At 28.1% G+C, this 24,587-nt stretch overlaps 1 protein-coding gene across 1 annotated transcript in view; it reads right to left on the bottom strand.

Moving 5' to 3' along the window:
* Positions 1-24,587, bottom strand: part of LOC136987822 (fat-like cadherin-related tumor suppressor homolog) — a 254,157-nt gene that overhangs the window by 69,557 nt on the left and 160,013 nt on the right. Inside the window, 5 exon segments of the mRNA XM_067285564.1 lie at positions 4,813-4,952; positions 6,342-6,552; positions 7,210-7,359; positions 9,185-9,346; positions 13,364-13,425. Coding sequence (XP_067141665.1) covers positions 4,813-4,952; positions 6,342-6,552; positions 7,210-7,359; positions 9,185-9,346; positions 13,364-13,425 — 725 coding nt within the window.

The following is a 24,587-nucleotide window of genomic DNA, read 5'->3' as shown; positions in this document are numbered from 1 at the left end:
CCCAGGCAACTTCATTAGATGTTGACAAAACTTGCCTTGAATATAATGTTCCTTGTTTTCAAAGCAAAGTTAGCCCAATTGCAATCAGTGTCATCTTGTAGGAACACTGATTCAACATTAAATCACAGTTTAAAGCTTCTTTCATAATATATGATGTTTTATTATAGCTTATGCTCTCCTTTTCTATAGTCTGTGGGCACCACTGTATCAATAGCTATAAATATCAATGCTAAATCATCATTACACTAAATATTTGTTTATTTTATTCAAGAGACATCATCATAAACTATTCCTCTGATAAGCATATGTTTAAACCTTTGTATATTTATCTTCATTAGCATATTTAGGGTTTTTTGAGTTATTTTTGAGTAGATTTCGATTTTAAATAAAGATGTTTATTAAAAACAACCAATAGATATAATTTTTATGCCTTTCAATTTTGAGAATGGTCTAAAAACATTGATAACGTTACTCTAAAGAAAGGTTTCTAACAGCCAGATGTCATTTAAAAAGTTTTTGAAGGTTAGAGATAATCAAGTCTGATGTTATCAATGTTTATATATGCTCCCGAAGTGTAGACAGCATGACAAAGACATCTGTCAAAAGGATAAAACTGTGTTGACATTTTTCAGTAAAAGCATACATGCTTGTTTTTTTGTGTTAATAATATTTATATTTTGTCTACTACTGCTTACTTATTAAATATTTATTGGTTCTTATAACTTCAGAATTTTTATTTGAAATTGAAACCGAAAGGGAATAAGATATGAAAATGTCTAGACTATTCAAAAATGGCTATTAACACTTCATTAAGTTTAGCAAAAATAAATTAATAAGTCTGCTTATATATTTAATTGAAATATCGGCTGAAAAAATCATAGAGAAATTAAGAATTTTTGAATATTTTGTATCAGATTATTGTCAGACTAAGCATAGTGTTTTTGCATAAAATATTTCCTTTAATACAAGAGCTTAAAAATCATATCTTTGTAGAGAAAAATGAATAATAGAGATCCTTACGGAATTTCTCATAATATCAAAAAATGAAGAAAAATAAAATTCTTTTATTAAATATCAAAATAATATATCATGGATTAACCACAGAATTCCTATGCATGATATTGTGTCCTGGGTTTTCCAGTTAGAGAGTATTTCGATGACAAATTCAGTGGATGATTGATTAGATGCAATGTGACTTCTTTGAAGTTCAGACTTGCAATGATTCATTTTGGGGCATTGTGAAAGAGAAACTTTTCAACTCTGCCTTACACCAATTGAATGAATGTCTTGAAATAAGCTATTTCAAGTATAGTGGGATAGCAGCATTGAAGCTATGGGAAGATAGATATCTTCGTCTTAAAGGTATTATAGTGTGTACTGATTATTGATTCGATACACTTATTAATATTATCTGTCTGTAGATTTGTTTTAGAAAAAATTCTGACAAGATTATGATTTATTAGCTCTACTGAGCAACTTCCCACTCGGCAGCATACTTTAAAAGCAACCCATTACCTAAATATGGGCTAGTCTAAGTTAGCAGTCCCGTATCGTGTATGCCGGAGTGAAACTAGCTATGGCACATTCCAAAATCCCTCGGTAAGCGAAAATTCCCCGTGTTTGTATTTCTTGGGTCTTTGTATCTTCACTCTCACAAAAAATTACGCTTTACCACCGAACAATGCAAAAGACGTTCAGTAAGGCATATAAAAAATTTATAATTATCACGCATAGAACTTTATAATCATTCCATATATATAAGTTAATAATATAACCAATTTTCTATATTAAAATCACAGTGTAGTTTACTCATTGTAAGAGTAACATAATTATTTTATCATTATCTTTGTTGTTTTTGGGCTTAATAAATAAATCTAAGTAGTTTTATAAACGAAATTAGTTATAATAAACTACTTTTTTTACAACAAAATAATGCATTTTAGAATTTCTTAAAAACTTTTAGCATTGAAGATAGAAATTGGTCCAAAGAACTGAAGATCTCATCTATCTTTTCTAGATTTGAATAGAGATATTTCATTATATTTCTACTCAAAATGGAAAAAAAATAAATACCATTAATGCAGATAATAACTACTTACATGACAAAGATTAAATATTGAATGGTAAAAAACATTTTGTTGAAAAAAGTAATTAGATCTGAATTACATAAAATTCTTTTATAACAAATATAAATTGTAAAAAAAAGACTACTTAGGTAAACTAATTGAACAAATTATTATTTTAAAGGGCACTCTCGGGCTATATAAAAAAAAATTAATTTTTCTCTGAAGAATCGAAATAAATTTGACAAAAGTATTCATTATTCGCATCCAAAGTAGGATTTTTCTGTTTAAAAAACTGCCGAATCTTTCGAAAACTTTATAAAGAACCTTTAGTTTCATCTAAAGTAATGAAATATATCTGTGCGCGCCATTCCCTTCTGACCTATTTAAAAATGATACTGATTTAAATTCATTGAAAACTTTGCTATCGGCTGTATCTGTAGAGTATTTTGTTTCCATTATTATTTTTTTAGTATTTTTAATGAATGGATTTAGCTTAGATTTAAGAGTTAAAATAATGTAAAATATTTCCAAAAGCTTTTAATATGATATTATAAAGATTCTAATTTATTATTATTTAAATCACTAAGGAAACATTAAAAAATCTTGAAAAAGAACAATGCAAATACTCTAGAAATTAAAATGAAATTAGCCATTGAAAGACTATTCTTATAGAATTATAAGTTTGTTAACATTTTCTCTATGAATAATTAATGTTTAATAATTGCGCATCAAGAGTATCCGTGATGAACGATTGTACATAATCAAGTAATTGATGTTTAGTAACAGTGATATCACCGTTTTCATCTTAATGCGTAGTTCTCTTATTAACAGTTCATGTAGAATAGATTTTATGATAAAGTTATGTATGTTACATAAATATCTGATTAAAATAAGTGATAAATTATGACAGTTATATTTCTAGAAAAGTGTAAAAAATTGCAATCAAAATTCAAATTTATTTTATCACACTCGTTGCCCATAGAGTCGCATTAAATTAAATTATATCAAGTGTGTTTTTCTTAATATTTTTTCACTTATTGTAGTTTTTTATAACATAAGTTAAATAATTTTATAAGCTGTATAAGGAAATATGTAAAATTAATTCTTCTTCTTGACAACAGGTGGCATTTTAATCACACAATTTGAGTTTGGTGTTGATATCTGAAAGCACTATCTACCGGCTAGACTAAACATTGCGGCATAGCATAATCATTTTTATTACTATAAAATTCTTGTTAGAGAATTATTCGTGCTATTGCCTCCTTATTTAATACAGATTTTTAATAAAGAATATTCTAATAATTTATAACATATAAAAAATTTATATATTATAAGGGGTTAATTGAATGGGGATTTATTTTTCAATCCATACTTTTAATGAGAGTTCGTTAAAGCTTATTCAAACAAGAGAATTTTACTTTTAAATTTTAATTAATTAATTAATTAAAGCCTTGTCCTAATTACAGCTACCATATTTTAGTTACATTGACTTGAAATTATTACAGTTAAAAATTAAATGTTTCCATTGATAATCATTATTGATTTGTGCAGATTTATAGTACATGCCAGTATTTCCTAACTTTTTTAATTACCGCCTCCCTATTAGTGTATAAATTTCTTATATATATTTAAATATTCAAACATTTTAATCATTTATATAAAGAATGAATACATATTCTACTTCATAATTATAGAAATAGAAATCGTATTTCAAGAACTAAAGTTTACGCATCATTTCCATTCTGATAAAATATTAGTTTAATGATAAATGAGGTTTAAAATTAGATGTCAAAATATTGCTGTTTATTTAGTACATGCCCCCATTGATTGTGTTGTTTGTTTGTTACATAAACAGCTTTATTCTTAAGATGGGGCATTCCCGAAAGTATTAAATACGAGTAAATAGTAGTATTGTTCGCTTCTAATTTTACTTAATTAATCTTAATTTAATAACAAACTTTATAACTTTCATCGAAACCTGCCACTTTCTTAATTTTTATTAATTTTCAAGTAATTCGATGATTTATTATATAATGACAAGTTATAAACTCTCGAGATTCTGAAATAAAAACACTCACAGATTTCAACTTACGTAAATTGAAACCGAATCCGTAATCAAAAGCATTTACGCTTCATACGAAATCAGATTCGAAACGTAGCTGTTTTTATTTTGTTTATTTGAAAATTGAATTGCAAAGAATTATCGGAGATTAATCACGATAATAAATTTTCAGATTATTATTTTTGGATTAGATTCGGTAATTAATTAAACAATATAATTAGAACTGCAGGTTGGCAGTTGTATCACTTACCTTTAACCCAAATATATTTTAAGTTTAATTAACACGAAATATATTTGGTCTAAAAGTAAGCACCAGATCATTTTTGAGCTATATTTTAAGTTTAATTAACTTAAGAATATAGACTTAAAATAATTTGGCAATTTATATTTCTGATTAAGTACAAAATTTGGGCTTTGCTTATATATTGTTCGGGTTATTACGGGAGATGAATTTTTGAAGATTGTAATTTGCGGGCAAATCAATATTCCTCTATTAAAGCGGATTTTAAAACTTAGTTAAATTTTAATACATATTTTAAAGAAATGAACATTTATCATTAAATCGCAAGATAAATTACTTATGTTTTTATTTTGATTTCCTCATTAATATGAAGAGTTTAGTTAAAATTATTGTATTAAAGTAAAATTAAGTAAATTAGTAATTTCTTTTTTTAATTTACTTACGACTGAAGTATTATTATAAATTCCATCCGTAACTCCGATTTTAAGGCTATATTTTGATTTCGTTTCCCAATCTAGTTTCTTCGCTAGAAGTACAGCACCAGTATTAGGTTGAATAATAAATGTATCATTCACGTTTCCATCTGTAAAATGTAGAATGAAAGCATGATATAAATTTGTTAATTATTTTCAATTTAAATGCATTGATGAACAATTTAATACATTTAGTGCATAATCTATGCAAATAATATTTTAATTAATAAGACATTATTAGATATTAACTTGGTAAAACAGCATTTAGAGTGAGTGTAAATGTCTGAGTCTTTTAATATAATTCAAAATATAATGTTTTCTAGTGCCGTTATAAGCTTTTACAAGCTGGTGATCGTCTCATGTTTCGATACATTAAAATAATGTTAATTTATATTAAAGTTTGCGAAAATTATTTATATATATATTTTATTTGTGTAATTATTCTAAAGATGAGAATATTTGCTTTTTGAAAATACGAAATAAATTATGAAATTCTCGGAAAAAGTCCATTTTTACTTTCGGTGTCGAAATTTCCAAGTCAAAGACTTTTCCTCTTGTGAGGCTTTCATTGCATTACGGAATATATTGCTGACCTAAATTTTGTTCGCTACAAATAGGCCATCAAGATCAAAGGTAATTCACTTTTGTCAAATTCTATTTCAAGGGCAGGCACCACAGATTTAGCAATTTTGGCACACACTTAAGTGTGCCAAAATTGTTAAATCTGGGTGTAAAATTTTCTCACGTATCAAGTAAAATTTGATTTAGTGGCTAGACAATGGTAAAGGAACCTCAATTTAACAGATTTTCTACTAAATTGGCTAATTTCTCTTAAGTCAGTATATTGCAGAGGTAGATATCTTGGAAATAAGATGCTTGTTTCAATTTGTTACTATTATTATTAGTGAAGCAGCTGATAGTGTTTGTTTCTTTATTATATTTTTATTTAGTATCATTCTACTCAAGTAAACTGTATTCTATTAAATTAAAATATGTAACTCTGCAAAAATGTTGGATATTTATTTTTTACGGTAGTCCTGGGTTGCGTGCTGGAAAAAGTTGTTGGCGTACCACATTTGGCAGACGTACCAAGAATTGCCCGTCCCTTTTTCTGATTCTTAATAAGAGAGAGAGAAAAAGTTTTGAGAAATCATTCTTATCCGCTCTGATTTGAAAGTATTAAAAGTAGAGTCTGTTCTTTATGAGATTACAAATATTAATTTTAAATTGTTAGACTTTAATGGTATTATCTGCGGTTGAAAATCTCATTTATAATACAAAAATATATTCCTATTTGTTGATGAAATTAGTTCAATTAATGGGAAAACTTTGCAGTTTTGAATGAAACTATAAATTTCACCGACTGCAAAATATTTGATTTCATGTGAATTATGAGAATGTTTGAAAATTTAAGCAATAATTAGTGATTTAACATTACTGATTTTTATTAATTAACTGATAAATATAAAATCAAAATTTTCTTTTAAACAATTACATACCCAGTATAGAATACCAGAGCCTTCGTCCTTCTGTGTGCTCGGCTTTCACTAGAGTAACCAAATGTCCCACTTTATCACTCTCTGTCACAACAATATGAGAATCAACATCTTGAAAAACTGGAAGACGAGATGATCTGTACAGCGGTACCACTTCAATGATAACTCTAGCAACAGATGATCTTTGTGGCGTTCCATTATCGGACGCTTTAATCTATTCAAGTAAATAATTACGTATTCATTAACTTCCCTTGATAAATATCACAATCAATTGTATGGTTAACATTATCAGTTAAAGAATTGTAGAAGAGAATCATGTCAATGATGTAAATTGCTTGTTAATTGATAAAACAAATCAAAGTAATGGAAATTACTTAATAAAAATATTATTTTATCTTTTAATACTACTTAAAAGTTTATATAATTTAACTTTTAAATTAATTAAAAATAAGCTCTAAGTTTTTTAATATTATTTTTAATGCAATGTTAACACAATTAATGTTAATTTTCTCAGTGTTTTACGTCTTAACAGACAGTAGATAGCAATATTTACACTAATAGCGATAGACATCTTCAATCAATGTCATAAATATAACATAATTCATTAACAACATTGAAAAATTGCAGCCTTAATTATGATTGACTATAATAGATATTTAGACATTAATTACTAAAAATATTTTATCATTATTTAATATAAATTCTAAAACATATTTTAAAATTATTTTTATATGCTAAATATAATTAACAACAGTTTCTGTATCATTTAATAATACTTTGTGCAAGACCATTTTTATGTACTAAATATAATTAACAACTTGCTGTAGTGAGTGATAAAGTGATAAATTACAAATATTTAAAGTGCAATCACCATTAATTCAAATGTCTGACCGGGCTGGAAAGCTTTTCGGGAATAAATACTACCAGATTTCAGATGAATTTTAAATCTTGTCATATCTCCTTCTGTGATGATATAATCTATGTTGCTGTTTACACCTTCATCTTTATCTATTGCAATTACCTACAGGAAAAATTATCTCGAATAAAATATAAATTAAATATTGTTATCTTAAACTAAATGCAGATTAAAAAACAAAATACAAATGTTTATTTTAATATAACTTAAATTGTTATCATCATCAGAAAATAATTAATAAGATGAATGTAATTTCTTATCCGCAACAAAGTGAATACGGGAATGTCTAAATATAAATATATTTTTATGCTGTTTAAATCTTTTTTCTAACTCTATTCTTTTAATAAATCGCATGTAGAATATTCATTTTCACTCTACACACAGTAATGATGAGTAATTCAGACTTTGTAAACTACAGAACACAAAATGCTCTCTCTCTGTTGCAGATTGCCATGTTTGTTTATGGCACTTCCTTGAGTCAGTACAGAAAAAGACATTTCAATGCAGATGGGAGATTAAATTCTGATAGTTACTCTATTGATTAGTATACATTGCGTACCTCTCGGATAATAATTAACATAATTACAGTAACTTAAAATGGTAATATTCATTTTGGATGTGTGCATATGTGTGCGTGTATATATAGTCTATTATTTATTTATGTAAGGGGCTTGTCATACTAACTATTATAAAACAACATTTAAATTAAAAACTTTATTCTAGTAAATCATTTATTTAAGTAGGATAATTAGAAACTAAATAGATTGTTAAATGTGTTCGAAAAATATCAGTCATATGTAGAATAAATAAGTATTTCAAGTACAAGACACTGTACTCCTATAATTAGTTAATAAACAACAAAAATCGTTTAAAGTTGAGTCGAATCATTTTAAAATTCTTTACATTTTAATTAGTTTAATTACAGTAAGTTAATTTTTATCCATTTTCAGCTACTTTTTTATCAGTCGCCGAGTTTGTCAACACTTGTAATTTAATACATAGGGGTGGCAAATGATTAAGATGCAATTTTAACAAATAAGTAAATATAATTATATTTTGAATTGGTAATTATTTAATTAGTAGAATTATAAATGGATAATTAATTTCAAATGTATTACTGATCATTCATAAATACTTTAGTGCTTAAATAAACTCTGTACAGGTTACAAATGTTTTGAATTATAAAATAATAAAAATTGTAAACATTTCTAATTAAACACATTCTACATTAACAGTTAAATATATTTAAATAATTCAAATATGGTACCGTAATTTTTTTTTTTATATACCTATAATAGTTATCAAAGATAGTTTGAGCTTTTTTATAATTTCATAAAATTATTAGTCTATTTATAATTCAAAATTTTCAAGAAAATGTAAATAAAAATATTACAATTCATAACTAAAAGGGAACATGTGGACAAATACACCACAATTACATAAGAATTTTTATGTATCAATGTCAACATTACATTTTTAGGTAAAATATACAGCCAAGTTAATTGACAGGACAGATACTGTACCTGTCCTGATTCACATGGTTTATTGTGTAGTTGTCTCTTACATGTTAAAGCATTACGCCTTAACATGTAAGAGACTATTCTCTTCTATCAAATAATAATAAATTGAAAAGTGTGAGGCCCTAAACTGTAGATTCTTATATTTGCTTGCTAAGATGGTTAAGGTAGCCTACGGCACTGGGCCCCAGGATCAAATCTGGATGGTCAAAAACTCCTAGGAATTTTTCAAGGGGGTGTCTGTATTGGTTATATTGGGCCCCTTTTCTAATCACCTGGCTGCCGCATGTGGACCTTAATGAATCCACAAACTGCCAACAGGATGGAAAGAATAAAAAAAAAAAATAAGTTAGTTTATATATAATTTCTTCAATACAAGTTTAATTAATAAAGAAATTAATTTAGAGTAATACTTGGCAAAGATGGACATCTTTCGCTTGCTCTTGCATTTCAACGACATAACATCGATGATTAGGACCCAAAAATGTCGGATCGTTATCATTTACATCTTCAATTGATACAACAACTCTGGTAGTAGAAGATAATTGTGGTTCTTTCATATCATTAACTGTTACCTGGAAAAAGAAAATTCATTTTACATTAATTAGTGTATAAATTTATTGCTTTCTGGGTGAATTTTAATTAGAATAAAACAATAATGACAATATTTGTTTTATTATTTGCAGAAATGGAGAATTGATATCAAGTTTTCAGCCTATACATAGTATTAAATGAGATTGGAGACTTAAGAATTAAAAATTCTGAATGAAATAACTGATTTAAAGGAAAAGAAAAAAGATTTGTTTTTAATAAAGTAAGTCAAATTCCTTTTTCTTCCATTAAACTAAACTCATAAAATTAAAAAATATTTTTAACATTATTATTTTTCATTAAAACAAGATTATAAATATAAAATTTAGCCCTTCTTGAAAAGATATCAACAGTTCTTAGTTTAATCAAATAAAATGAGAGTGCAAAATATTCAGGATTTGTTAATAAAATTTAAATTAAAATAGAATAATGAAGGGATTAAGTTGCTCTTCAATGCCCAAAGCAGAATAGTTAAAATATAAATGTTTAGTTTACTTTTAATGAAAGAAAATTCAACCATCTTCAAAGTAAAGAAATGGAAAAGATTCTGTAGAATTTAACTGAAATAATTAATATAAATACTGTATAAATTGCAAGGAAGGTATTTACTTTATAGATTTTTACATATAATAAATAAAAATAAGGAAAATTTATGTTTATATTCTTAAATGAAGTTACTTACTCAATTTGTAACAAATTTAAATGTTAATGTAAGTGTACATTTCAAGAATAACATGTTTTGTAAATATAAATACTTGTTTTAATATTAACAACTTGATGTACAGTACACATACACAGAGAACTATATTAGTTTTTGTACTGTATACAACACCAAGGAAATTTTCAAGCATAAAAGATTCATTCTATTGAAAATAATATATATTTTGTTTACATAAATATCCATCAAATACCACTTTATTTTCGAAATGTGACTATGCAGTAAGTTTTATGACGTTATTAATAATAAATCTTTTCGATCGGTTGAATAACGTGTATTTTTACGTCAGTTTGACGTCATTCACTTTTATAATAAGTAAATGTAAACAAACAATGTCAATTCACATTAATATATACTTTAATACAAGCCAGGCATAGCCAACAAGTCGATCTGCCATCACTTTTGATTGATCGTGTATAATATATGGCCTGTTAAAACGCAAAAAAAAAAAGTTTGAAATTTCCATGGGAATACAAATTCCATGTTTTCACCATAAAAATTTTCGGTTATGGATTAACCTATGCTCTATGAGATTGTAAGACGATCACTCCTTTTTTGTTTCTCAGGCACGTACTCTTTTCACTGTACTTCAATCGGAAACAAAGACGAGTGATTCGTCTTTGTTTCCGATTGAAGTACAGTGAAAAGAGCACGTACAAATACACACGGGAAACACAGAAAAATGGAGCATCGATGGTGTCATCTAGGTTACGTTGTTATTTTAAAATGTTGTGCCATAAACAATTACATTTGCACAGAAAACGAGTGTGCCAAACAGAAACGAACCTTACAACGAATGGAAATAAATTCTTTTTTGTTACGGTGTTGTATAGTTTGTGCCTTAAAGGTTAGTTTACACATTGCGACTACCGCCGACATTTTGCAGTTCGAAATCGCAATGTGCACAGAAAAAACTCGCGACTTATTAGTTTTTTTCGCTAGCCGTCTAGTCGTCCAACCAATCAACGACGAGATCGAAATGGCGTGTTATATAGCGTTCTCTGGAAAAAATGTTCTTGCGCATGCTCGAAAGACGCGCAAGTCGTATCAAGCGTATCGTGTAAACAACTAAATCGCCGACAAGCGTGTTTTCGGTTGCGAAAAAATGTCGTCGGTAGTTATATCGTATAAACCAGCATTTAGTGTCATTACAAAAGAAAAAAAGGATCCCAGAATGCAGTAAATAAATGTAACTATATTTCGTAGTATAATTTTGTATGAGCGGGTTAATAAAATTTAAAAAATAGCCTAGATCACGGTACTTTTGAATGCGACCTCTCGACCTTTTATCGTAAATACGAGACCAGGAACAGAAAGAGTCAGATTTTACATGCACACATCTGCCAATAGAACTAATACATTTTCTATATATAGAATCAGTCTATAAGGAGGAGATAGTCCTGTTGATTTGTCACACAGACATATTTTAATATATGAAAAATGTATTTGTTGCAGGAGATAAACAAGTGCAGTGTGAGACTAGTTTTTCATTTGTACAATTTACCAAATAACAAATATATACACCTTCGAATACCTGCAAATTGTTATCAAAAATCAAGTATAAATCTACAGTATCTCATTATAGAAATGAAAGAAAAACATCGAGTTGACGAAACAGAATATATTATATATATAACAAACAGAATTCTTTTCACTTCTTCTCGTGTGAAAGGAGATGTTATTTTTACTTACACAGATTTAAAAAGAAATATTCTTACGTAAAGAGGGTAAAAATAAAATAAATTATGCTTTAAAATACAATTTTTAAGATTTTTTAAAAAAATAAAAATCCTAAAAAAGATTCAATTAAACGTCTTTCTTTTTTCCCCCGTGTAACTCGACTACTTGTACTACACTTCAAATGTAATTCTCATAACAATAAATTTTATAGAAACTGCAAACAAAACACTGATTATGCTGTAAATTTGTAATAAAAATTGTAAAAGTAAATAGCGATTAAAATATCCCTTTGAGTATTGATATAAAATTTCAAAGATAGCAGAGGTTCAAGTAATATCAATAATAAACAGAGTACCACCATTTTCGGTAATTACTATACTCGAAAACTTTTAAACTATAACCTTCGAGACAAAAATGCAATAAAGTACTTTCACAGACATAAAAACGGCAACAAATTTTATTATCCTTCATTCATCAACTCTTAATTTACGACTGCATCAATCATTTACGGCATGAGGAAGTAGTATAGCATCGATATACACCAGTACTTAATTATTCAACGTTTGAAAGGAATACCCTTTTTTTTTCCTTCTTCTTCTTCCTATTTTAGAAAGAGTGAGAGAGGAGTAAACACTTTAAATTTATGTTCAAGATGTCATTGAATAGCAAATATTTAATCCCAAAATGCATAAGAGACAAGAAAAACTCTAATAATTATTATAAATATTTTAATATCCTCCTCTTAAAAATGTTTTAGTGATGCAAATTAAATTTTTAATTAATAACCATTGAGAATATTCCATATATTTTAAGTATATACCACAACAGAATTAAGGAGAAGGGGAGGAAAAAATAAATTTTATGAAGGAGAAAAAATTACAAAGCTGGGTGTTTAATATGGAGGAGGGAGTTATTAAAGAAATATGTTTCCTGTATAGTAATACATAGAAGACATTGTAACAGGTCCTCCCCTTTTTTTTATATATAAAATGGGGGGGGAGGAATATATATATTAAGTAAAATGTAGAAGGTGAGAGAATATCAAATTCCCGAATTGACTTGGAATAAAAATAAAATAAATTCAGGAAAATTTAATTATTTCTGCAATTGTAAATTCTAAGTTTAAAGTTAGTAAACTAATAATATAAATTATACAGATGTATTATTGTTTGTTTTATCATATTTCTGAGATTTCCGAAGGCAAATAAGAGCGAATACAATACAGAATAAATGAGGATTTAAATTTGAAAAATGTTTTCTATTCAATTTTGTACATAACAAACACATTATATAAATTAATTGTATATTTATAATAATATTTAAAGGGGTAGAAAACATTATTTTAAAAAATATATATATAATTATTTATATTTAAATCACTATACTTAATTTACATCAAAATAATATTTTAAAAGGACGATATAATTATTATTTATTTGCTTTGTGAAGCATATAATGCAACACACCTATACATGTATAAGTAATTTAAATTACACGCACCACATAATATACAAAATAAGTATTTTTAATTAAAAAAATGTATATATTTCCTTTAATTTTTATATATATATATAGCTACTGATGTGTAACCATTCAAACTTACCTCCAAAACATGCTCAGCTTGTCGTTCCCTGTCCAGACGTCTACTCGTAGTAGTGATCAACCCTGGAAAAGAGAAAAACGGCCATCATTAATCACAGTACGCGTCATTAACTAACTACCAGTATCACATTGGCTAAAAACACCCACTGAGTTTTTCATTAAAAACGATCGTCTCTGCTGGAAATCTGATTAACGGTACCATCTCATGACTTTTCTGATGATGATAGATAACTGTTTTTGAAAATGTGACGTATTGCAGGATGCTACCATAATTTTATTCATTAGCATCGGATATTCTAGAAACGCCCTTTAATAATCATTCGTATTCAAATTATGCTACTTGCTGATTTAATTTTCTTCTTTCAGGAAAGAAGAAGTAAAAGAGGTTAAAAAAAAAAAAGATCCTGCATTGCAATGTTTTTCTTAATCAGATTTTTGCAGGATGGATTTGTTTATCGTTACAAGTCTTCAGGATATTAAAAAGAACTGATGAGAAGTCTATGGTTTAATTTCATTTCGGGTTCCACAGAATGCTTCCAAAATTACATGGGATCTTATGAGATCTATGCGATGCAATCCACCCAAGTGACTGCGTTATAAAACTTGCGTGTAATTTGGGGATAACATTCTGTCTTAATTGCAGTTTGGCTTAAAGAGAAAAACAAAGGCGTTTTCGTACAGGATGCCCATTTTATTTAATTGAATGCCCACAAGGGGGTGTTCAATTAAATAAATTGGAAAGTCGGTACAGTAGAAATAATGGTTTATTGTCAAAAAAATACCATCAAATAATAAACTATATTGCAACGAAAAAAAAAAAATGCTACCATCTATAAAGATCGTACGTATTATTTATTTACTCGGAGACATATTTTTCAAAATATATTGATTAATAAAAATATTTAATCCGAAAAATCTTCAGAAAATTCTCTATTTTTTGGTTTATAATTCAAATATGGCGTCTAATTCAATTGCGAAAATGACGTTTACCCGTCAATCGACCAACGAAAATTCAGTTAATTACATTAAGTATGAACGACATTTACCGAATTTATGCATTAATATTTTGTGTTGACGTTGCGATAGACTTATCAAAATTATAATCGTATCGATTTTTATTTATTATTTATACATGCAACGAAAAGTAATAAATAATATAAATCATAACTGAATTTAATAATTACTATTCTAGAATATTGATAAATGGTTTAGATTAATTTTAATTACAAGTATCAGCAATTAGATCGTACTCAAAACTATTTTTTTTTTATTTAAAAAAATTACTTTAGAGATTAATGGATGAGGATCACTCTTCCAACCTTTCGCGTAGAGTGATCCATCCTCATCAGTGTTCTACTGCTTATAATTATTTAATAATTTAGTTTTAATCTATAAATTGTATATACACGTCAAAGTATGTATGTTAGGTAGAGAGTTCTAGCGTATCCTCACGAAATTTGGCACGAATATTCATGTCACCATAGAAAAAATACTGTGGGTCCCATCCCAAGCTCATGTAAAGCCAACTCTTAACTTATGTTCCAGCAGTTTTTTTCTGTTTTGTAGTCAATAAATATATATATTGGCTACTAAGATCACTTTTAATCACCTTCTTTCAATCGCCACCCCTTAAAAGCATGAGCAACACAGGGCACACGCAGCTAGTTTCATATAAAAACGAATGCAACCTTTGTGTGAAATTCAGGAAAACGGAGACTTAATTTACTGGGTATTTATATTTCACATTGCCATTATTTTAGTAAGCAAAATTTCATTTCATTACATTACAATCGGACAGGAAACCTACAGAATACAAATATCAGTCTATTCGTCCGTTCAAACAACAACAAAATTATTGATAAAATGAAAAATCAGAAGAGATTACTGCATATAATTAGACATTTCCTATTAAGTCGAATAAACGATTTCAATTTTAATCTTATTATCTTATATAATACAATTAAAGTTAACACACAGTCGTATTTTTCAAAATAACTTTTGAACATGTAATTACAGGCTTTATTATAAAATATATAATATATATATATATATATATATATATATATATATACTGTAATAAAATCATTTTAGTGCCATAATAAAAGATAAACTGGAACTATAGATTACTATATCACATAAAATCTAATGGCACAATTCTGATGCCAACTCCAAGTAAAATGGAAGTTTTGATAGGGGCTTACACAAACCGAATAAGAGCCATTTTCTTGTTTGTTTCTGGACACACATTTTAGAAAGGTCCCTACTTTGATTGTACCACAACTTTTGCATTGATACTTTATTATTGTTTCCCATCCACCATAAAAGATAATACACGTGGATACGTATATTCCTTTTATAATTTATATAACCCGAACTTTGAATTTTTTTTTGTTTATTTTGGTTTTACATTCAACGATCCTCCTTCCTTACCGTTTGGTCAATATGAATAACATTACGTATTCCGATGCAACGTGCCTTTTCTATAAGAATTTAAATTTTATATTAGAAGAGAAATAAGAATTAATATTCTTGTAACGTTGGTCGAACACTTACGAACAGACACGTTGCAACAGGGGTGTAGAATGATGAGTGTGGCACCATATTGACAATACACGTTAACTAAATTGGTATTATTTAACTATACTAATTAACGTGTAACCGAATTAAGTAATATTTAATAATAATAATAACAAAATAATCAATAGATTAGTAAAAAAAAAAGTGTGGCTTTTCTTCCATTATCATATATTTTGTTGAACTGAATGGTAGAACAATGAAAATCTCTATTTTTTAATGCTTCTGTATACATATTATATGGAAATACTTTAATCAGGATTGTCAGAAAAGTTAGAGAAATTATCCATATCCGGTGTAAATGAACTCATTAATATAAAAGATTAATCACAAATCACAACAGAATTGACCTAATTTCATCCAAAATCTCGTGTATAATGATGGAAGGTATTATTTTACAGTTTGTAGCTAGTTGTAGATAACGAAGAAAGTCTCATCGATCAACATCTTCCTCACGAGTAATTTCAGTTATAAATATTTCGTAACATTAGTAATTACCAATTTCTGTAAATACGTGGGCGATTAAGCCGAATTTGAGCCTTTCTGTAACGATTTCTCTGCATAAATCTCTCCTTGTAATGATGCATATAATAAAAAAGAGAGCAATGGAGCATCGGAATACTTACTATATATATATATATTCGCAATTTGTATATTGATATATATATATATATATATATATTATATATATTATTAAATAAATTAACGAAAACAATGGTTAAGTATATTTAACCATTATTTTCATTTTGTTAGCATAATAACAAATTCTTCCTTGCTGTAAATTAATAATAAATGCTTTACAAGCAGTAATTTTAAAGTGTGTGATGATATTATCTTAACAAACTTAAAGCCTCAGGGCACTTTATTATTCAGAAATTTTCAACATTTCCCTGAAAATATGCGAAGTTTAAGCACTTTAACATATTTTTATTCACTCGGAATATAGAATCCATCAGAATAAAGTTTCCCCCTTTGAATGACTAAGTGAATAGAACGAGAGAACAAAGAGTGAAGTGTACCATAGAAATTCGTAACCATAAAGGAAATCTAATACAGCTTTTAAAGCAATTAAAAACTTTTATATTAACTTTAATCGTCCGTCTGTCTTTCTATCCGTAACGTTTCTCAAAAAATAAAACAAAATGGATCGATCGAATTAGTAGATAAGACCCACATCCATACGACAAGACTTTACTCTTTTGAAATCACCCCATTTGATTTCAGTGCAATCCAACTTTGTGACACATTTTTAAAATTTTATTCCTCCGATTTACAAATTTCCCTTATACATGCCAGTAATTGAGATGATGAGGATATTTTTAGGATGGAAATTGGAAGATTTATTCTAAGTCGTCTAAATTTAATTGAAAAATTCCCTAAATAAAATAAAACATTTAATTTTTTTTTATAGGGGTGTGAGTAGTGTTAAAGGTTAAGAACCATTGCTCTAAAGTAGGGGGATCGTGCCTCTTTATTATATATATTAATTTTCTGGGTAAAACAATTTTTTATAATATTTTATAATAAAAAAAAATTATAAATGCTAATAAAGAGTAAAATAATTAGTTCCGACCTCACTCGAGGATATGACACGTGACCTGCTTTATCTCCCCACCCGCTCGACCTTTAACCGCGAAAATTTAACAGAATCGATGCCACTAATATACAAACCTCCCTGCAAAATTTCAGCAATTTCCGACAAAAGGAATACGAGTTATTAAGCTTTAAACTGGGTGAACAAAATCGTGCCTCCAAACACATACAGAAAAACTCCCCCCGAATATTCTTGCATTTCTCCAGTCTAAAGGACCCCCCCCCCCGCGAATACAAAATTGTAAAAATTTAGGGGAGGGATTGATTTTTTTTTTACCGTAATTTTCCTATGTTATATATTAACACAACAGCCAGGGGAGTAGAAGAATGCATTGTTACGATTGTTAAAAGTAGAAAAATTACTTTTGTTATTATTATATTTTTCTTACTAGGAATCGATAAATGAAGAAAGTTATTCGAGATTTGAGAAAACGTCTTCATTTTCTAAAAGGTTGGTTTGTTTAAATAAAAGCTAACATTCAAATTATTGACATTTCTTTCCTTATACAAACATAAAGAAGGGAGTAACAGAATTTTTCGAGACGGCAAAAGAACGAATTTAATTTGAAATGTCGAAAATGTAATTTTTGTTCTACTCTCGAGAGAATGTGTATTTAAAGACTAATTTAATGAAAGATCCACTCTTACTACGCGTGAAAGTCATTTTATTAAGTACCAAAGAAAGGAAAACAAAAGAAAAAATAATTATTAAAATACACTGAAAATACGAGGAAAAAAAAAAACATTACCAAATTAATAAATGAAAGTTAAAAATTAAACTACTTAATTTTCTAAAATGTATTAGAAATTTCACGACATGGAGTAAAAATTATGATTAAGAAAAAAATCAGGAAAATTTAATTAATACGAAAGATTTTAATGACGTTGATAAAAATATAAATTAACAAAAGATAATAGTAAATTAAAATGCTTATATGATAATTAACTTCATTAAAGGTGATTATGTAATAAGTATTTCGTTTAAGATTTGATAAACAGTTAAGTTCAGGGCATTGTTAAAAGTCTTCGAGTCGGTGGAGAAAATGTGAAATTATTCAAAGACCGCAGCATTAATTAACGTACTTAACAATAATAGTAATTCTAATACAAGTACTAGAGAAGTTAATGTAGTGCTTGTCTGTCTGTAACTCATACACTACATTAAAACACACAAACACACACACACACACACTCTCTCTCTTCTCGACACTAGGTTGGTGGACAACGTGGAATAGTAATTAATCAATTAATTTGTTATCGATTGTGCTACAATTTTGAAAAATTGCAGGCCTATAAATTTCCACTGGCTGTGTCTGTCTTTCCTTAATCTCGAGAACGGAGTTCGTTAGATGAAATTCGAGACCTGGTATTGAAAGCACAGGGGAAGGAGGCCCCGAATAACTATATAAGAACTTCCGGTTTGGTTTGGTAGTCACGTTAATTCAATTCAAAAATTTTCACCTGAACACAGTTCGATAGATGACTTACATGATCCTACTGTTAACAGGTAAAGTATGATGTACAGGGGTAAGACTAGTAAAATTGAGAGCATTGTGACAATGTCAAGGTAAATAATTGCTGGTTTTATTTTATTTTTTTAAAATAATAATAATAATAATTTTATTCATGATTTTCACAACCTTTTTCCTATTTTTGTAAACGGAAATTTTGATTACTTAAATGATCAAAAAAATTCATCTTCTTCGTTGGCGTGTGTTTTTTGCATCAAAATGCAGCTCGAGCAGTATCTTTCTATAGAAAAAATATGTCTAGAAATATTTATTTTCAAGTTTCTCCGCCATTTTCAGATGAAAATGGTGGTGTGGAAAGATTACCAGACGAATTGTGCATACAAGTAGTCTCATATGACGAATTGTATGAAACATAAGGGTGCTGTTTTGTATAAAATGTATGAATTTCTCTTATTATTATTTTTTTCTGGAGGTAAGTTCTGAAAATATATTTTATTTTTCCACAGAAATTAAATTTCTTGAATATATAAAATTATAATTAAGTATTTCTGTTTTCTGTGCATCTATAAAATTACTTTTACTTTTATTTTTCTTTATGTGAAACTTTTAGAGCGTTAAATGATAGAAAATTTTAATGTATAAAAGAAAAGAAAAGAAATTAAATTTTTTTTTTATTCATTTAATTACAGTAATTAAAAATTCTCACCATAATCTATAGTATTAAAATACAGTAATATTTCTCTTTCTACTCAATACTGAGTTAGTTGCAAGAGTTATTAATTGGGATGCAATTTTAAAAAATTGTAGACATATAAATTCGCACTATCACCTGTCTACCTGTCTGTCCTTCCTTAATCTCGAGAACGGAGTTAGATAGACGAAAGTCGAGACCAGACATGGAAACGTTGGGGGCAGGAGGCCCCTATTAACTATATAAGAACTTCTTATAAAAACCGGATGTTACGTTATTTCAATTTAAAAATTTCCCCCTGAAAGGAGTTGGATAGATGATCGGCACGACTCTATTGCTAACAGAAAAAGTATGATGTACAGGGGCAAACCATTATGAATTTGAGGTGGAGAGCATATATTTAAATTAAATTTTAAAAATGCTCTCAATTTTAACAGTGTCTTGCCCCTGTACATCATACTTTTCCTGTTAGCAATAAAGTCGTGCTGATAATCTATCCAACGCCTTTCAGGAAGAAATTTTTGAATTGAAATAATATATTTAGTTAATCGGGCCACCCTGGCCCGTATTTTTTTAATATATACGTGGTCTCGACTTTTATCTATTTAACTCCGTTCTCGAGATTAAGGAAGGACAGACAAGCAGATGTATACCAGTAGAATTTATAGGTCTATTTTCCAAAATTGCAGCCCAATAAAAAAACACTCCTACTAATTAAATAAACTTATTTCCTATTAAACTTCTTATATATATATATATATATATATATATATATATAATTTTTCCTCGTTTAAATGATAAATTTTCACTTGATAATGTTGGAATAAAGCACAAAGCTGCAGAAATGAGTAAAAATTACAGGACATTAATAAAAGGAAATTACATTTTTAAATCAGAAATTCAAGCTTAATTAAGCGAAAAATTTATATACTAAAATATAAATTAAATTTCACTTTGAATAATCCTACTAAAAAAGAAAAAAAATTGGTAGTTAATTTTCGAGAAAGCTTTTAAATACAGTATTAAAATATATATATTTTTTATATAAAATTACCCAGAAATTTTACTACTAAAATATGAAAATTTGAAGCTTTACTAAGGGAAATTCCCAGTTTAATGATTGATGAGTAATCTCATAAAGCACTTCAAAAATTTCGGAGCTTAAGTTTTATATCCATTTTTTTTTTTAATATATTTTTTTCCCTATAAGAAGAGAGGAAACTGGGAGAGAAGTTGGTTTAAATTTCTTCAATATTAACGTAAAAAAAAGAGAGAGAAATTTATAAAGTGGAATAGAGAAAGATGTTTGATTAAAAGTGGAATTTAAAAAAAAATCCACACAAATCAGCGAGATTTACGAGGTAGAAAAAGGGGGATAGCGAAGGAAAGATCGTTTCATATTGTAACTTGGCATTTTCTTTAATCAAAATGGCCGTGATTAGGAAGAAATTCGTAAAAAATGGATCATAAAAAAGTCATAATACTCTCCATTAAGAGTCAATTTCGTACTATTACTCTATACAAATATATTAAAAATTTCTACTGCTTATAAATCTATGGGGAAAAAATAATATGATAAATAATAAAAATGACATTTTTATTTATGTAAAATGACTTCTCGACTTGTTTCCGTTGGCAAATTCGAAAATTTCCTCTTTAATTTTATTCGCTAGATTAAATATTGAAAAGGGGAATTTTATTAAATTTTTAATGAGTGTTCGAAATTTCTGATATTTATTTATATTTTAATTCGACTTTTATTTGATTATTTATGGGTTTTTTTTAAAAAAGAAAATCGATTCCAGAATGAATGATTTATAATTTAACTTCGGCTCGTTACAGATAAAGAGTAAATTTGTTGCCTTTTACATTACTCCACTATATTTTTTTATTTTAAAGTTTTACGAGTAATTATATAAATATATTACACAGCGTTATATACGTACAGAATAAATACAGGGCGGGCCAAAAACTACTAAAACCGAATTTCTATTCTAATCAAAAACTTGCCGATGCTTCTTGCTTATTATACTAGAAAACACTAACGTAGTATTTACATATCTAGCATGATAATGATATATAGATATGTAATAATAAAGGGTGGCCAAAAATCAGTTTATAAATTTGTGAAAGAGTGTTAAGGTGTTGTAATTTGTGTGTTAAACAAGACAGACATTTACTCTTTGCAACAGATTTTTGGCTCATTCTGTATATGTATATAGCATACTGTATATATATATATATATTTAAAAAAAATCAATAAACAAGAAACTGTATATAAAGATACAACCGTTCCTTTCTACTAAACACGTGATTTTTAACACAGAATTAAGAATTTTACGCGATTTTTCACGCGGCAGATAAAAGCAAGAATGTATTTTGAATAATATATGAAAGGATCCGGGTAGCTACTTACTTGTTAATAACCTTAAAAATTTCTCTCGTACAGAGTTATGCTCACGTTTTAATATTTGAGTAAGAAGCATTACAACAGGGAGAAGAAGAAGAAGAAGAAGGTATGGGAAGTCTGTAATAAATATTGTAAAATATCGCGTGACAGAAATGTAAGGTGAGTGAGTTGGCTGAGTGGTAGATGTTAAAGAAAAAAAGAGTCACAAAGATCCTTCTGGAAGTTAAAATATTAAACGTGATCTATACGAATTTTTCATATGAACGAGCCGCGTATATAATTAAGAATATAACCTAAGTGGAGTAGTGTTACAGACACACAGACAAACCTCGATTTAGCGCCGCCATTTCTTTGTCTACGGAACGGGCACTGAATCGAGTGTGGAGCTTAAGTACAGTACCTTAAAACAATACGAATTATACGCAGTAACGAAGTATATAACGCTAAGATCCATTCAGATTCTAGAATGGCGCTATATCGAGGTTTGTATATCGATCATTTATCTAACCTCTGTAATGATCTAGAACGTTTTTAAAAACGAATATACATAAAAATTATGCTAATGTACACAAAATAATCACCTCTTATTTCATTTATACGTGTATATTTAATAATGTGATTAACTATAGTCATATATACATAAAAGGGAATGCAAAAGTAGGTATGCAGTTTTTATTATACAAGGAAAAAAACACCGATAGAAGGGAAAATATGTAGAAAACACAAAGAATACAAAATAATAAGATGATGATAATTGAAATCCGCACTAAACACCTGCATTTCTGAGATTCGTAAGTGTAAATTTATATACTCACCCCCCATTTGTATTGATGATTAAAATTTAAAAAAATACAGTAAATACAGTATAAACTAATTTCTGAACTGTTAATACGTAATAAGCACCATTTTATCTTTCCGAATTGACTACTCAACAGGTTGTCAAGCTTGGAAGTGAGAGTAAAAAACAAGATAAAAGAAGAGATTCAATCTTCTTTTAACTTCCGTTTTGATGTTCGCAATCAACATCGAACATGACAAAACATTCGTTTCAAGCATTTCCTTTTTATTCTCAACAACCTGTTATTTTGTTTTTATAGATATAGAGGGGGGAATATGGATGATGTCATCACCGAGAACAAAGGAACGAAGCGGGAAAAAAAACCACCAGGATTAACAGGTAATTCCTTTCTAGAACTAACAAATCTATAATATTTCACTCTATTATTTACTACATTTTAATATCATTAATTATTTTCGATGTAGAATAAGAAAACCGAGCAACGAGTTGCTTAACTTTCCAGGCAACGTTTAAAACTGCGTGGGGGCCATCTGTTATGATATTTTATTTAAATTTTTTAAAATATTTTTAATTATTATAAAATGATTATAAAAAAACACTTAATTTTGACGGTGGGGATGGGTTTTATAAACAATTTTAAATGCTAATAACGAGTAAAATCATCGTTAAGTCCAACACTATTCGAAATTTGACACATTGACTCCCTTTATCTCTCCACCCCGTCGACCTTTAACTACCAAAATTTAATAGCATCAAACCCCCTAATACGCAATCCTCCCTGAAAAATTTCAGAAATTTTCGACAAAGGGCACAGGAGTTATTAAGCTTTAAAGTGGGTGTACACCATCGTGTCCCCCCACACATACACCAGTACATAAAGGGGGGGGAAAACCCCGAATTCTTTGCATTTATCGACTTTATAACGTCCCTCGAGTCCAAAAATTTAAAAATCTTTCAGGGTCACCTCCATACTTTCCCTGTGTTAAAGCTATATACAACAGAGCAGGTAAAGTAAGAATAAATAAATTATATAAATTATTGGCAATTCTTATCAACTTATCCTCGAAACTTTTAAAATTATTATAATAATCTATCAAAGGAGAAACAAAGAAAAGTTCTGTACAAACAATACGAAAAGATTGAAAATAAATGAATCGAAATGAAGAATGTAGAGGAAGACAAAGGATCTTTGTCGTCTAGTGATATTGTAGCAGTGAATATTCCACTTTGAATAATACATTAGCTCTGTGTGGAACCATTAGTAAGACAACCGAATTTCCAGCGTCTGGGATAGGCTCTGCATCATCATTAATCATTTATAATATACAATACTCTAATGTAGAAATTTTAATTACCGACTATTTGTACTGTACTTTGTGCCGATTGAAGTAATTAATGTACTGATTTTTTTAGGTACATTATTGAAAAATTGTACATTAATTACGATTCCTTTTCCTTCTTTTTTTTCGTTAATTAAAAATGTAATTTGAGTTATTTTTAATTTTTAATGGTGAAATAATGGGCACGCAGCGCCGAGTTCATTGTCTCGCCAATTGTATTCAATAAAAGTTGTTTGAAAAAGTGTAACATACACACGTCGATGCGCTGCTGTATTACAGTTTTTCACATTTATTAATACGAAAAATCTCCAATTAAACCTCGATATAGCGCAGAAGTTTGTTCGTA

The sequence above is a fragment of the Centruroides vittatus genome, unplaced genomic scaffold, assembly GCF_030686945.1.
Source record: "Centruroides vittatus isolate TY-2023 unplaced genomic scaffold, ASM3068694v2 scaffold_2802, whole genome shotgun sequence".
NCBI lineage: Eukaryota > Metazoa > Arthropoda > Arachnida > Scorpiones > Buthidae > Centruroides > Centruroides vittatus.
Note: the sequence above shows the minus strand (reverse complement) of the source record. Positions and strands in the feature narration are given on the sequence as shown.